At 41.6% G+C, this 15034-nt stretch overlaps 1 protein-coding gene across 1 annotated transcript; it reads left to right on the top strand.

Annotated features, from left to right (window-relative positions):
- The first annotated feature begins 8228 nt into the window (after positions 1-8228).
- OTUD1 (OTU deubiquitinase 1) lies at positions 8229-10946 on the top strand. The gene has a single exon (XM_079302954.1). The coding sequence runs from the start codon at positions 8435-8437 to the stop codon at positions 9731-9733; it is 1299 nt and encodes a 432-aa protein (XP_079159080.1). The 5' UTR covers positions 8229-8434; the 3' UTR covers positions 9734-10946.
- Positions 10947-15034: the final 4088 nt, after the last annotated feature.

Below are 15034 nucleotides of genomic sequence, written 5' to 3'. Positions count from 1 at the left end.
CAGATGTGCTGAGTAATGATTTAAATTGATACTTGTAACTCAACTATTCTCAGAGGTTTTCTTTTGGTTAGAAAAATAAAGGTAATTGAGTGAGTGGAAGAATTTATTACTTGGCTTCAAAAGACAATTTGTAAAGGCTGTCATTTAGGTCACATTTCAACACTAATAATATAGGAAAAAGTGCATTTTGGTTTGAGAAAAAATCTAATTAGCCATTTGAAACTGATCACAAATTTATTAAGAAAAAGCTGCCAAATATTACACCAAAGTTATGAATCAGATGACAGTTTAGGAAAAATTATTTATTTATCCCCTATATTGCTCTGATACATATGACAGGAGCAAGTTTTGTCCATTAGTAGTTCTGATCAGAAGATTCACGTGTATTTATAAACTGAAAAACTCAACACTTTGTTTATGACATATTTTTGATTGCTGTTGATCCTAACTATTCTAACAATGTTTTTATGTTAAGTAACTCAATGCTGCACACCTTAATTACCTACTGCACTCATAATAATCTTGTTTATTTAGAAATGTCTTTGCTCCCTACCCTGGGCAAGGACAGCAATTGATTCCCTTAGATAATAATCACTAGCTGTTTGTTTATAATCTTCATTCTCCAAATTCCCTGAAATTATTTTTATGATAATTTTAACCCAGTTAGAAGCTGTTGAAAATGGATTTGGAGTGGTACTGATGCCAAATCTAAAAGAATAGTATTTATGGCATAATAAAATACTGCTTTTAACTTTGCAAAATTAATTTTCTTGCAATCTTTGAAAATTAGATCCTACTTGCCTCTGGGATCGTGTCCCAACCCTCCAGGAGTGGTACTGTTTTACTGGCTGGGGATTCTGCTTTCTGTGCAGGGATCACTGTGACACCACAACAAACCCAGGCAGAAAAAAACAAACCAAACAAATCAGGAAACAGACATAAATGGAACAAAAATGTGGAATAAGATTTGATTGAACATTAAGATCAAAGTCTGTACCAAGCTAAAGTTCTCTGCCGTAATTAAACTATAATGGTCCTTGCATTCATAGGCCACCCTGGCTTCACCATGCTGCATGTATTTTGTTACCAGGATCCTTTCTCAGAACTATTTGCAGTTATGTCATATCTGAAAGCCAAGGCTGTGAGTCAGGACTAAATTTATTCACTGCCAGTTCGTATCCATTTCTCTTTGGCCAACACTACCTTTAACCAAAGGAGCTTTTCTTACTCTCTAGTATTTAATCTGTGATGTATTTTTATGGATCCCTTCTCAACCTTTGTTAGGTTATGCAGGCCAAGAACATTCATCTCCTCTTCTTAGACAGCCACCAGTACCCTGATCATTCTAATTCCCCCCTGCTCTCATTCCAGTCAACATCCTTAACCAACAGTGAACAGAAATGTGTACATTATTCCAGAGTAGGTTTCACAGCCCTTTCTAAAAGAAATACTTATTTTGGATATGTACTCACCTGCTGTGATCTAGGATCATTTTTGTCCTTTTGAAATTATACCACATCAGAAACTAATGATTCTGCCTCTTAATAGCATTTGTGGGGCTTCTGTCCTGATGGTTCCCCACAGCTGAGATTATGCTAATAAAAGAAATACTGACCTGCCACCCGGTGGATCCCCTTTCATTTTGCACTGTTGAATTTCAGATAGTCACATAAGCAATTCTGTCTCTGTCTTCAGATGTTTCCCATATGACATTTAAAAAATCTTCTTTAAAAGCTCTCAGCTCAAAATCTTTAAGTCAGTAGCACACCTAGTGCTGATGTAATTAATGAAAATATTAAAGTCAGTCTCAAGACGGATCTTTGAAGTACTCCACTAACAAGTTTCCTTCGGTGTAATGGTTTCTTTAAATAACATTGTTTTAATCCCTGTCTTCATTGGCTTGATAATGACTCTTAAAATGCAGTATCAGAAACTTTGTTTAGATACTGCAAGATTAGATACACTACATTTCCTGTAGTGACTTTTTATTAAATTCAGACAGACACACACAAAACCCTCTATGCCCAAGTCTGATATAGTAAGCTAACTGTATTTGGGATTCTGTCTCTGAATTACTAATTGTTAATGCTTAATTTTCATAAAACTGTGCTTACCTCTAAATACTTTCACATATGGATAACATTGCTTTAATAACTTAGTGCTTCTTTGCAACAATGCTAATACTCTTATTACACTTGAACAAATACTGAAACTCTTAAATTGCTGAAATCCTACTTAAAACATTTCTGTAGATATTCACTGGAAGCCTCAGGAACACAAATTCATATTTCAGGCTAAATAAAGATTCCATTCTGATTGGAGTTCCCAGTGTAAATCTACTACCTGGAGAGTATCTGTCCCTGATTTCTTCCAGTGAAAAATATGTCACATTCAGGCTCATTGTTATAAATGCTTTTTATAAATAATCTCTTGTAATATTAAAACTTTTAAAATTCAGAACAGAAAAAATAATTCCATATTGCTCACTTAGGTATGGCAAAGGATGTTAAGGAAAGGTTTAGTTATTTACGCAGACTAGGACATCAGTCAGGATGAATTGATGTCATCCCTCCTCTCTAATGGCTCTCCCTGTGTTATTTTTTCATGTTAAGGCAGTGGAGTTAAATAGCTGTGATCCAACCTTGCCATAACAGTTAGCTCTGTGCAACATAAATGGAAACAGAGCAGGTTTTTAATTGTGATGAGGTAAGCTCTCTCCCTACATTTCATCAGGGATTTGACATGACTTGCTGAGCTGGTTATGCAGCACATAACCACAGCCCTTTCCCACAGGAAGGACTTGGCAGGGGAACAACAAAGCTGGTAAATGTAATTACGTGCTATTCCATGAGTCTCAAAGCATAATGATGGAATGTTTTCTGTGACACTTGCTTCTAGCTTCAAAATGATGATTCCTCCTTTTGCTGCTTATTGATGGCAGAAAGGCAGGGAAAGGTGTGCACTGCAATGTTGTGCAGGATAGAGGAGATGACACTTCCCATGAAATCAGTCTGTTTCCAAAGTCTTTTGGTTGGGAGGCCACACATGGGAGTGCTGGCTGCTTGCTATCTCACCCAAATATTTTTTTTCACTTCAAGAGTAGGCAGTATTGCACCTTCTTTTCTACCATAGTTATTTAATGCTTTCAGTTTTTATCAAGATTAATCTATTAATAATATTTCCTGTAATTGTGAATGGTGATTTCCTGCTTCTGGTATTTCTGTATTGCCCATTTCCCCTACCTCCTTCACAGTCTGTACTTGTCAGAACTGTGTTCTGCTCTTAATCTTAGCCAAAGCATCTACTTTCCTTGACCCTAAATTGCTATTAACCAACATGAAAGGGAGAGAAGGGGACTGATTTCCTGTAACTGACAAAAAATAGACATTTTGAACACTTTTATATCTCATAAGGTTTATAAAAAAAGAGAAGATAACCTTTCTAAACATCATCCACATTATAAAATTTGTCTATGTAACATTAGTACCACATTATTAACTTTTTTTTTTTTCCAGAGGAAACTGCATTGTAGATTCTCCTGTGCTTTTTTTTTTCTTCATCTTAAGGCCCTGTGCACAATGACCACTGCAAATGCCATCTACACTTCTGAGCAGAAATGTGAGGCGTGACCTGCGTCATCACTCACATTTAGAGACTCACTTATCAAGTGGGATACCAACTGACCCCTTGAGACATGAGCAAATGTCTATTTTTATCACCAACAGCCCTTTTTCCACAAACTCTTGCCATATGATGTCATAGCACTGGTTGCATCTCTAATGCCTGGTGCACCCATGCAGTGAAAAAAATTTTAATATATGCAGAAGCTGAACAAAATAGCCCTTGTTTTATGCAACACTTTCACACCTCAGTATAAGTGTGGATACAGTTTTCCTTCTTTCTGCATTAGCATTTAGGGTGAAATACACTAGGTACTTCAGTTAATACTAACACTTAGGCCATCACAAAGCAGCTGGCATCAGGAGTATAAAAAAGAGAGTGGGAATGGAAAGAGCAGAATTTGTTCTTTTGGCTGTTCTGTTGCCTTGTAACAGCTTTATAGATTCACTGACTATATCCTGGATAAGCTACCTGTAACTGCTAATTTTATGAAAGAATGGTATGCTGTGCTATGATATGATATGATATGATATGATTGATATGATATGATCATCTGCAGGCAACAGAGTATGAAACTAAGGCTTTGTCAGTATGCTCCTTCTAGTTGAAGTGTATATGCATTTCTGCCCTTAATTGGAAGATTCTTGATATATTTTTCTATTTTCTAATAATTTTTAATTTTTTTTCCTTGGTATACCACTTCAGATTATTAGTATAAATTCAACATTTTGTCTTCCAGTTACATACATACAAGTTATTATTTCATTAAATACTTCAGTCAGAAATATCTTTGAAGGGCTGTTATGCCAGGACAGAAAAAAACAAAATAAAAAAGAAGCAATGGAACTGACTACATCATTTAGTCAACCTCTCATTCTCTCTTCACTAGCAAATGTTCTGGTGATGTAATTAATTCATTTCTTCTATGTCAATCATGTATCTACTACAAATTAAAGTTAAAATTAGTTCTACTCTCATGCATTTCATTTTACGTCAGTGAATACCACTGTTGTTCCACAGCTGTTTTTGTGATCGTGGTTTGCCTTCTAAACAATCTAAACTATTCCTGGAATGTGCAGGGTAACCAGTGATAACAGCAATGTCAAGAGAAACTTTAACCACGGGAGATGTTTCTGCTTTATTACTGCAGAGCTTGTTTTGAGATCTATTCCATAAGAGCAAAGGACTCCACATTACCCTGTGATGAGTGAACCAGAAGCTCAGGAATATTACTCTGTGGAAAACAGTGAAGGGCATATCCATACTGTGTTCTCACTTTCCAAACACCTCTAGTGCTTGTGAGGCCACAACCTGTAGGCAAAAGTGGACATGAGTTGGAAATACAGGGGTATTCTGGAAGTAATTGATACATGGGTTGTGTTTTAGCCAGGTCATAATGAAGCACAATTTAGTCTTCCCTTGGAACTAACAGCAGCTCTTTATGCAGCTGAAAGAAATGTTAAAGGCCAACATTCTGGTAGTAAAAGGCAGCACCATGTGCCCCTGGTTTTTATAGATACCACTGCATTAAAGGCATTCAAATGTTTATTTGAAACTTCTATTTCACCAGAACTGTACTCCCAGCACTCGATCATTCCAGGTCCTGCACCTGATGGTGGTGGATGTCCCGTCCATGGAAGTGTTCCAGGCCAGGCTGGATGGAATTTTGAACAACCTGGTCTAGCAGAAGATGACCAGGAACTAGATGATCTTTAGGATTCCTTCCAATCCAGGCCATTCTATGATTACTCCCTGATGTAGACCATGGTTTAGGATGTTATTGTCAAAAAATCTGTCATATACCTAAGAAAATGACCTTTAGAAGTGCTGACTCCTGGTAACTCCTAGCATGAGAGTTGAGAGCTAACCATGAGATGCTTGTGTGTCAGAGACTCTATGTGATTTCTGTCATTGGTCATCCAGAGGGACTGGATTCCCCTCAGGCCAAGTACGTGTGACTAACTCTGGCTGCTCAGTTATGAAAAATGTTGGTTGCATTACATTGTCAGTACTTAATAACAACACAGGTAAAACACACCAAGGTGAGCTTCTCTTTCCATTTAATTCACACAGGACATAATAAAGATATCAAATGTAGTATACTATTAACATAAAGACAGTGGTTACAATGTTTGTTTTTCTCTCAGTTCCCTAGCAACAGATTTTGATTGTATTTCAACATTGTTAGTAAGCTTATTATGTGCCTTTTAACTGAAAATTTAGGAAAGACATATCTGCTTATAAGCAAAATGTGAAAAAAAGAACGATCTACTACCATTACAAAAAGCTGTTGACATATTTAGCATGTATTTCAGGATATTCCTTGTATTTCTGCTCAGATAAACAAGTTTTCTTAACCATAATATGCTACATTGGAGCAGAAGAATACTAGTACAAGGGTAATTTTGGCATACAAAAATCTGTTTCTCATCAAACGAGGCACCACAAACTTCAAGTTGTACCTCATTGTAACCAACAATCAGAATTAAGCAGCTGCCTATCCATTAATGTACCACTGTTCCAAATAACCTTTCGTTTTGGAGAGGCAGAACAGCCATTAGCAGGATTTTCTATAATATCCTAGAAGAAAGAAATTTGCAGTACTGAAAGAAATTTGCAGTATTCAAAACGCAGCACTTGGTCCTTCCAGAAGTGCTCTTATTCTGCTGCATCCATTTACTGTTCTCTAAGAGAAAAAGCTGCCTCTCTCCCTCCCCTCTCTCTGTTACCAGACTGTTGAAGACTTTAAACCATCATCCTGTACTCAGCTCTGACATTTACTAGCAGACAAAACATTCACTAAACCAGAAAAAAAAAGTGGCAAAAGAACTGGTGAGCAGTAATACACAACTTTATAAATGTTATTATAAATGACCAAACACACAAAGAAGAGCAACTGGCAATTTTAAACCCATTTGAGAGGCTCAATTTCCAGTAGTTTTGTAGTTTTACAATAAATCTCCTATCAGTATATACATAAACATATACATGTTAACTTGGAAATCGACATAGTCAAGTTTTGACTAAGATCTTTCCTTTGCTTCAAGCCTCAATTTCAAGGAGAGAAGATGGCAATTTACTGCTACTCGATCAATATATGTTCCTCTCTAAGTAATGATTAGTCCAGAAATAAAGACTCACTGACTGGGCTCACACACTATATTTAAAATAAAGTTCTGAACATTCTGAAATACAAGAGTCACTCTGTAATTTCAGAGCAGTTGTAATATCTTATCCCACTCTAACAGGCTGCCAGAAATGCTCCTGGATAAGGCCCATCACCATTTGTTCTAAAGATATCAACTTTTTTTGGCTGGCTCTGGCAGGTAAGTGAGGACATTTTGGCTTTGATTCATATCTAATGTACTTCTTATGTTTCATCTTCGAAGGCAAAAATTTTGGATATATATTTAGCCTGTAAATTTTTATTACAAGGTTTCCAATGCATGCAATAAACTGCTGTGTTTTATCCAGAATAAAAAAGATGTATGTGAAAACTTTTCCCATAAATATCCACATTACTTTGTATGAAGTATTTGAGCACTTTTTCTCCAACATGCAACTGAATGAGTCTTAACATGTTTTCTATGTAAAGAAAATGAAATTCCATATTGTGTTACTGGTAGCCCTGGAGAGACTGAAGATAGGAAGTATGTCCCTAAACATTGATAAAAAATACAGCCAAGGCACCAAAGAAACAACGATCTTTGACATTGCAGTATAATCCAAGTGATCCTCTTATTCTGTCTTTTTAATTAATGTAAATGGAGCGAGGACAAAAAATTTTCAGAATATCCAAATAGAGGGTTTTCTGTTTGTTTGTTTGTTTTTTGTCTGTTTTTAAAATTCTACAATCTGCTTGGATTACTAACACTTTCCTGAAGATACTTGAGGCTGTGGGATGGAATCCAGAATTACCTTTAAGTATCACGTTGAACTTACATATGTCAATACCTCTTCTCTCATTTTTTAAGGAATGACTGTGTTAATATTTGGTCATAGTGCAAACTGGTGTTTCTTGGTCAGCATGCCCGTCAGAATGTAATCAAAACGGAGTGTAGAGATCACATCATCGTCCCTGGACAAAGGCTTAGGTATGACTTTATTTATACCGCAGTCAAGGCTAGGAGACATGGCTTACAGTGTTACAGGCACTTTAATAAACCAATTACCAATGATCTTTATGACACCCGTATTTCAGACCGCGTGCCTCCTGTTAAAACGCGCTAGTTTATATCACGCATCTTCGCATGCGTGTATGCATTTCCCACAGTGGGACTGCAGGTGGGCAAACAGCAGCCCGAATGGATACAAGGAACACCATGAATGGATACAACGAACACCATCCCTGCCGAGCCGCAGAGCAGCAGCCGGGGCAGCGGCCGCACGCAGCAGGGCAGGGCTGCGCTCGCTGCCGTCCGGCGGCCCCGCCCGCTCCGGCTCCCGCCCGCCCCGCTCCGGCTCCCGCCCCTCTCCGGCTCCCGCCCCGCCCGCCCCGCTCCGGCTCCCGCCCCTCTCCGCGCTCCCGCCCCTCTCCGCGCTCCCGCCCCGCCCCGCTCCGGCTCCCGCCCCGCCCCGCGCTCCTGCAGCTTCCAGAAGGGCCGGAGCCCGCGGGGGGGCCGCGCCCGTGGCGCAGTCGGAATTGCCGCGGCCGCGGGGCCCGGGCGGGGCGGGGCGGGCGGTGATGCCCTTGTTTATTTTTACTCGGGCGGTTCATCCCCCTCGGCAGCCCCAGCGCGGCCCCCGCTGCCGCTCCCCGCCCCAGCTCCGACGGCGGCGCCGCCTATAAAGCGCCGCCCGCGGGGAGCCGAGGATGCAGCTCTACAGCTCCGTGATCACCCACTACCCGGCGGCCGCCACCGCAGCAGCCGCCGCGGCCTCGCCGAGCTCCGCCGCCGTCTTCAAGGTCTCCTTGTCGCCGGGACCCTCCGCCGCGGAGGCACCGAGCGCCGCCGACGTCGCGGGCCCGAACGCGGCCGCCGAGAGCTCCGGCAAGGACAGCTTCGTTGCCGCGGGGGGCAGCAGCAGCGCCGCCGCCATGCCCGCCTTCTCGTCCTGCCTGGAGGTGATGCCGAGCGGCCCCGCGGCGGGCCCGGCCGGGCGGCCGGCGGGCGGCCCGCAGTTCAGCTCCTGCGCTCAGGTCACCGTCAGCCGCCGCCGGCCGCTGGAGCGCATCGTGCCCATCCGCATCGTGCAGCGCGCCGAGGCCGCCGCGGAGCTGGTGCCGAGCTCGCCGCGCAGCCGCGCCTGGCTGGAGGGCATCCTGGAGAGCGTGCGGCAGGCCGGCGGCGACGGCGAGGCCGCGGCCGAGGAGCCCAGCAACCGCAGCCTGCGGCTCAGCGAGCACTGCCAGGCGCTGCAGGCGGCGGCCGCCGGCGCCCAGCCCGGGCTGGTTCCCGGCTGCGGCCCCGCGGAGCGCAGCGCCGGCCCCGCGCAGCCCGGCGGCCCCGCGCACGGCCGGGACGAGGAGGAGGAGGCGGCGGGGCCCGAGGTGCGGCGGGGGCCCGGCGGCAGAGCGGAGCGCAGCGAGAAGCTGGCGCTGTACCTGGCCGAGGTGGAGAAGCAGGACAAGTACCTGCGGCAGAAGGGCCGGTTCCGCTTCCACATCATCCCCGACGGGAACTGCCTGTACCGCGCCGTCTGCAAGGCGGTGTACGGGGACCAGCGGCTGCACGGCGAGCTCCGCGAGCAGACCGTGCACTACATCGCCGACCACCTGGACCACTTCAACCCCATCATCGAGGGCGACGTGGGCGAGTTCCTCATCGGCGCCGCCCAGGACGGGGCCTGGGCCGGCTACCCGGAGCTGCTGGCCATGGGGCAGATGCTGAACGTGAACATCCACCTGACCACGGGCGGCCGGCCCGAGAGCCCCACCGTTTCCACCATGGTTCACTACCTGGGGCCCGAGGACCCGACGCGGCCCAGCATCTGGCTGAGCTGGCTTAGCAACGGGCACTACGATGCCGTGCTGGACCGCGTGTGCCCCAACCCCGAGTACGAGGCGTGGTGCAGACAGACTCAGGTACAGCGCCGGCGGGACGAGGAGCTGGCCAAGTCCATGGCGGTGTCCTTGTCCAAGATGTACATTGAGCAGAACGCCTGCTCATGAGAGCGCCTGGGCCGCCGGCTGGGAGCTTTGCTGCAGGGACTGACAGAGAGAAGGTGTGCTGGCTGTGATGGTGATGCCTTAATCCTTAATGAAGCAGCAGCACCCCAGGCCGAGAAGGACTGTAGGTTGTGGGGGGATAAATACAGACGTATTTGTAATATGCTGTTGTAAAAACTTAGCCTCGGGTTATTTGCAAGCAGATTTCTCTGTGTATGTTTGTCTCCCCTCCCCACTGTCTATTTTCTATAAGAATGTATTTTTTGCACACTATTTTTAAACTGTTACCTCCATCTTCTACATCTTACATTAGTATCTGGCTTTCAGCTGTACAGCCAAAAACGTTTGTAAACAGTTTTTGTAAATAAGGCTTATGATGTAACAGCTATTTTTTGCTGTGTTTTTTACCCATAAACCTTATATTTTTACCAAATGAAGTTGATGTCAAACTGACCTCCCCAGTTGATAAAAATATTGTGGGTATTTTCTTGCAAAATTAAAATAATGGCTTTTGTAAAAGTGCAGCAAAGTGAGAACAGACTGCTTTTCTGAACAGTTGCTTTCTCTGCCTGGAGCACAGAACAGGTCCTTTGAGCCAGTTGGAATGCAGCTACACGTGAACAGTGCAGGGAGCAATTGCCTCTTCTGTTTTTAATTACTGTTTTGAGTAAACTGGCCTCTTGTTGCCTGGTTGGCTCACCCTCTGCTCCATTTATATTATTTATCTATAATAACAGAACATTAACTTGCAATAGAATGTTGTGACTAGATAATAGTCTCCTGCTTTGGCAGTAATTGCCTTGGCTGCACCTCAGTGTTTGTGTTCTTGTTTCTGGGGTTATGGTGTCTTTCGTATAAGCCCTGCTTCTTTTTTGGCACTGGTGTTTCACCAACAAATCATTATCTGATCACAACATTTTATTCACGTGACTTTATTTTCTAGTCAAGAAATCAGGAATGGTATTCTGTGTTATGGTTTAAAAGAAAAAAAGTACTTAAGTTGAGGTTTGTATGGTTTGCTGGGTCAAACATTTAGATGTTTCCAATCTGGATTCTGTCTCTTCTACTTTCTGATTAACTTGTTAGATATATTTATTAAGTAATGCAGTTTGTACTTTTTTTATTTTGTAATATATTGTGATTTTGGAATTTATACTGTATTTGTACAATAGGAATATTCACAGCTAAAATGGAATGAATAAACAATATAATTTTAGTTGTGCTCTTCTTTTCTACTCTCTGCATTCCTGGTGTGGGGAAGAATTGCAGGCGGGTTCATAGGACCTTTTATTGAGCTCCTCTGCCTTAGGGGAGACCCTATTAAGAGGTGGCAAGAAGGGAGGTAGTACTTTACAAATGTGAACCAGTGATAATTCTGGTGTCTGTCAATTTATGAAAAAAAGAAATGCAAGCATTTAAAGAAAATTGAATATCTGTAATTAATTTCTTACTGCAAGAGTGTATCTGCTTGCCAGTGAGAAACCATGTTCTGTATTAATACTCCAGAAGAGGAGTTGTCAAGCATAGCTCATGAGCTGGTGACACCAGGCTGGACTGTGAACACTTGGTCTTGGACATTGGTCTTTGGGAGCCTCTGATCTGCAGTTAGCCCCAAACTTGCTTGAGATTTGTCCTGTCAGTTGTGGTACCTTGGCACCCTCTTGTTACTCAAATAGAAGTGATGTCTGTCATAGGGAGATAACAGCTTTTTACTCCCCTCACCAGATAGAAATGCCTTGCAAGTTGTTAAAATGTTTACAAATGTGCACATGTGTTTACATGATTTCAGCATGTGTTGAAATCAGTCCCTGATCTCAAAAACTGAAACGCCCCATCCTTAAACACCAGAAGGGTACTGGGTTAAATTAGGATTAAAAAGTAACTCAATAGCTGAATGCATCAGTCTTAGTTGAGCACATGTGATAAAGAGCTGCAGGACTGAAGTATGCATTTGTTAGTGGTTTATGTGGTACAAAGAGTAGATTTAAATATTAGGTTATTTTCAAATTATTGGTAAATACAATATTTTTCCTGTTCTCCTTACACCCAGTTGTTCTTTTTCTTTAAAGTGCAAATAGCAGTGGAAAAACCCCAGTCTTTCTAGTCCACTACTGCTTAACCCATGAATCTTGAAAGCTGAGTTTTGAGGTGAGAGGACAGAAAAGATGCAGTCATGGATGTGTTCATAAGGAACAGAGGTAGTTTCTGGGGAAAATGGCTACTCATGTGACTCTAAAAATGAAAATATCAATACAGCATCACTAAATATCAGTGATGATTAAAAATGACTGATTAAAAATTTATCCAGGCTTCTTGAGTGTTGGGTTGGATGTGATTAATTAATTCAAAGCTGTGACTATCCCAAATTAAAAAAAAAACCCCAAACTCATAAAGTCTTCCAAAACTACCATTTTCAGCTCTATCATGAATTGTGATCACAAATTTTTGTGTTCTGCAACACAAAGCTTAGAAATGCTCAGTTAGCTAAGCAAAAAGGATTAGTACCACACAGTGTTCACTCAGTGCGATAAAAATGATACTAAAATACCACAAATAAACAAAGTAGTGTTAAAAACCAGCCATGCAGGACCCTGGGATGGGTTCCCATGGAGTTCCTCAGCAATTTATCTGCTGCATGAGTCATAGGGCCATGCAGATAACTTTAAGGAATTTGAAAAAACTGGGTTACTTGTTGAACTAGTTTGCAAGGACGTTGAGGGTGTATTGCTGAAGTGTGTAACAAGGCACTTGTTTTTGCAGCTTGCATTACATAGTATGTCTGAAAGAAAATTACAGAAATGGCATTTCAGATTTTTTGACACATGGAAAGTGTTGGGGTTTTTTTTAATAGCTGTGGTATTTAAAATTCAGCTGAGACACTAGGTTCAGATGCAAGCTAATGGTGTTTTGCTTGAACATGGGTAGAGGCATTTTCATGGACAAATTTTATGCAAGCAGTGATCCTAATGTGGACAGAGCTTTACAAAACTGCTTGTAACACTACTGTTGCCCCCATCAAAAGCAGAGGTAGATGCAAGTTTTCCTTCACTGTTCTCTGTTCAACAATTCCAGTAACAAGGGAAGGACAGATATTGTCGTGGGTCATAATTTCAGTGCCTGATTATTGTAACCTTGGCTAATCACTTGCATGACCCAGCTAATCCTTAGACCTGTCTGGGGACTTTGATCAACAGACTTTTTATTATTGACAGTAAGTCAAAAAAAAGAGCTTGAGTTTCAATATGCCACTTGTACAGTTCTATAAATCAGGCAGAAAATGCTTTAATTCTAAACCGAGCTAATGGAAACTTCAGTCTATGGGAGCATAAGCTTTTGTGTGAAAGCGTGAGCTTTTACAATCTTGACTTGTATTTTATAACACAACTGCAAATGAGTTGACATGCTGCATTTCAGGAGTTCCTTAGGTTGCCACGACTATGACATTTTGTCACTAAGTGTGCAAGGGGTATGTTAAAATTGTCATGGGTGTGGAACAGACTGTTAAACGAAGCAAGGTTTGCAAGAACTGAATTGGCTTGCAATGAAGCAATCCCAAAATAAGGGTGATGGGCAAGGAAAGGGAAGATTTATCTAAGTATCACTGTTTTCCATCTCAGTCAAGGGCTTGCTCTTCAGAAAGTTTAGTGGATGACACTTTGTGCTTGGTGACTCTGAGGACACACAGAAGTTGTCTAATGCCAGCTACTGTGCTTTATCTGTCCTGTTGTATTTGGCTGATACATTACATGTGTGCCAGGTAAATTTTTTACATTAATGCCATTTGTAAATAAAGGTGTGTTCCACTACTTCTGATACATGTACAAAGTCACGTGAATACAAATATTTCTGCTGTCTGCTTTTGCTTTTATGATGTTGGAATTACTTGGTACGATTTTTGAGGATAAAATTTCAATTTTTAGTGATTTGTCAGTGTCAGATCATGCATAGCTTCTGAATCCAAGCAGGAAATGATGACATATCTCACAACAGAGACAAGTACCTGGGAAAAACTGTTTTTTGCTTATAATTTGCTTGTACTCTTTTACGTTCATTCAACAGTTTATTAATATGCAGTGGTGTTTCCTAGGATGTTGGTGCAAAATGGTGTGAAATGAAAAAAATTCCTGAGCCTCTGTTAAAAAGATTGTCCCATTTCAGAATTGCATGGTTGTGTGAAAATACACAGCATACAGTGAGATAGTGAGTTACTGCTTGAAAAGACATCAGCTCTGCCAAGTGCAATTCTGTAATCATCAGAACTCTTTAAAGAAGCAGAAAAAATTAAACTTTGAAATTTAACTAACATGAAGGCTGATTTGTAACATGTGCATGTGTATTTCAGTTGAAGAAAAAGGTGGCTTTATATTTCCTGTTCAGTCTTAATTTATAATCCTTTTTTATAGGAAGTTTATACTATTAATGGATAAAAAAGATACAACAATGCAGTAATATATTGTACTTCAGCCATTTTTTCCTGGAGTTAGTATTTAAAATCTGTTTATACAAGGAAAACTGTACATGGTATTCAGACTGCAAATCAATGGAAATAAACCACTGTCACATTCCAGGTTTCTGTGGCATGTGTGGTTATTACTCCATCTTCTCAAAAATTTGTCCTAATTACTAAGTAAGGTCAGGCTTCTCTGGAGAAAAGGTGAGTGTGCAATTGTAATAGCATGATGCAGGTACACATGGATAAACTCATCTTTCTTGTGTGGTCTTCAAAAATGACATTTCCTTCATTTTTAATATGTATTTTTAAACCATAATGCTTTTAAAATAATCCTTATTTTAGTTCATAGAAGTTTTACTAGAAGTTGTGAAAAACAAACTACTGAGTTCTTCTTACAAGGCATGTTTAATAGTGCTTGAACCTTCAGCACTGTGGCACAGTGAAGCTGAGTACAGAGTGGCATCTGCAAGGAAGAAGGTGATTGTAGGAAAAAGTTGGAGCTGGGGTCTGGCTGTGCAGGGGCCAGGCTGCTTTCCTGCTTTCTGTCCTTTCATCTCCCTTGTTCACCCACATCCCCAGCAGGGAGATCCTGGTGACAGCTTCAGGATCATTGCTGCTGCTCCTTGGGGTTCAGTGATGGAGTTCTGCTGCTGAACTTTTGGGGCTGCAAATGAGGGAAGGGATCCAATGCTGTTAAAAAATGGGAAGGATTTCACAGGCAAAGACATGGTGTTTTTCTTGCCTGGGGACTTCTTTTACTACTTAAAGCATGGTTGGACATTAAAATGGTTTAGGATCAATGTAATTTTAAAAATCATGTAAAGCATGTTAACAGATTTTTGAGAGTCAAA

This window comes from Erithacus rubecula (assembly GCF_903797595.1).
Source record: "Erithacus rubecula genome assembly, chromosome: 3".
In the NCBI taxonomy this organism is placed as follows: Eukaryota; Metazoa; Chordata; class Aves; order Passeriformes; family Muscicapidae; genus Erithacus; species Erithacus rubecula.
The sequence above is the reverse complement of the archived record's forward strand: the minus strand, read 5'-3'. Positions and strand labels throughout refer to the sequence as shown.

Bases quoted from the DNA above. Each gene is read 5' to 3' on its own strand.
- OTUD1 (XM_079302954.1), top strand. From the start codon at position 8,435: ATGCAGCTCTACAGCTCCGTGATCACCCACTACCCGGCGGCCGCCACC.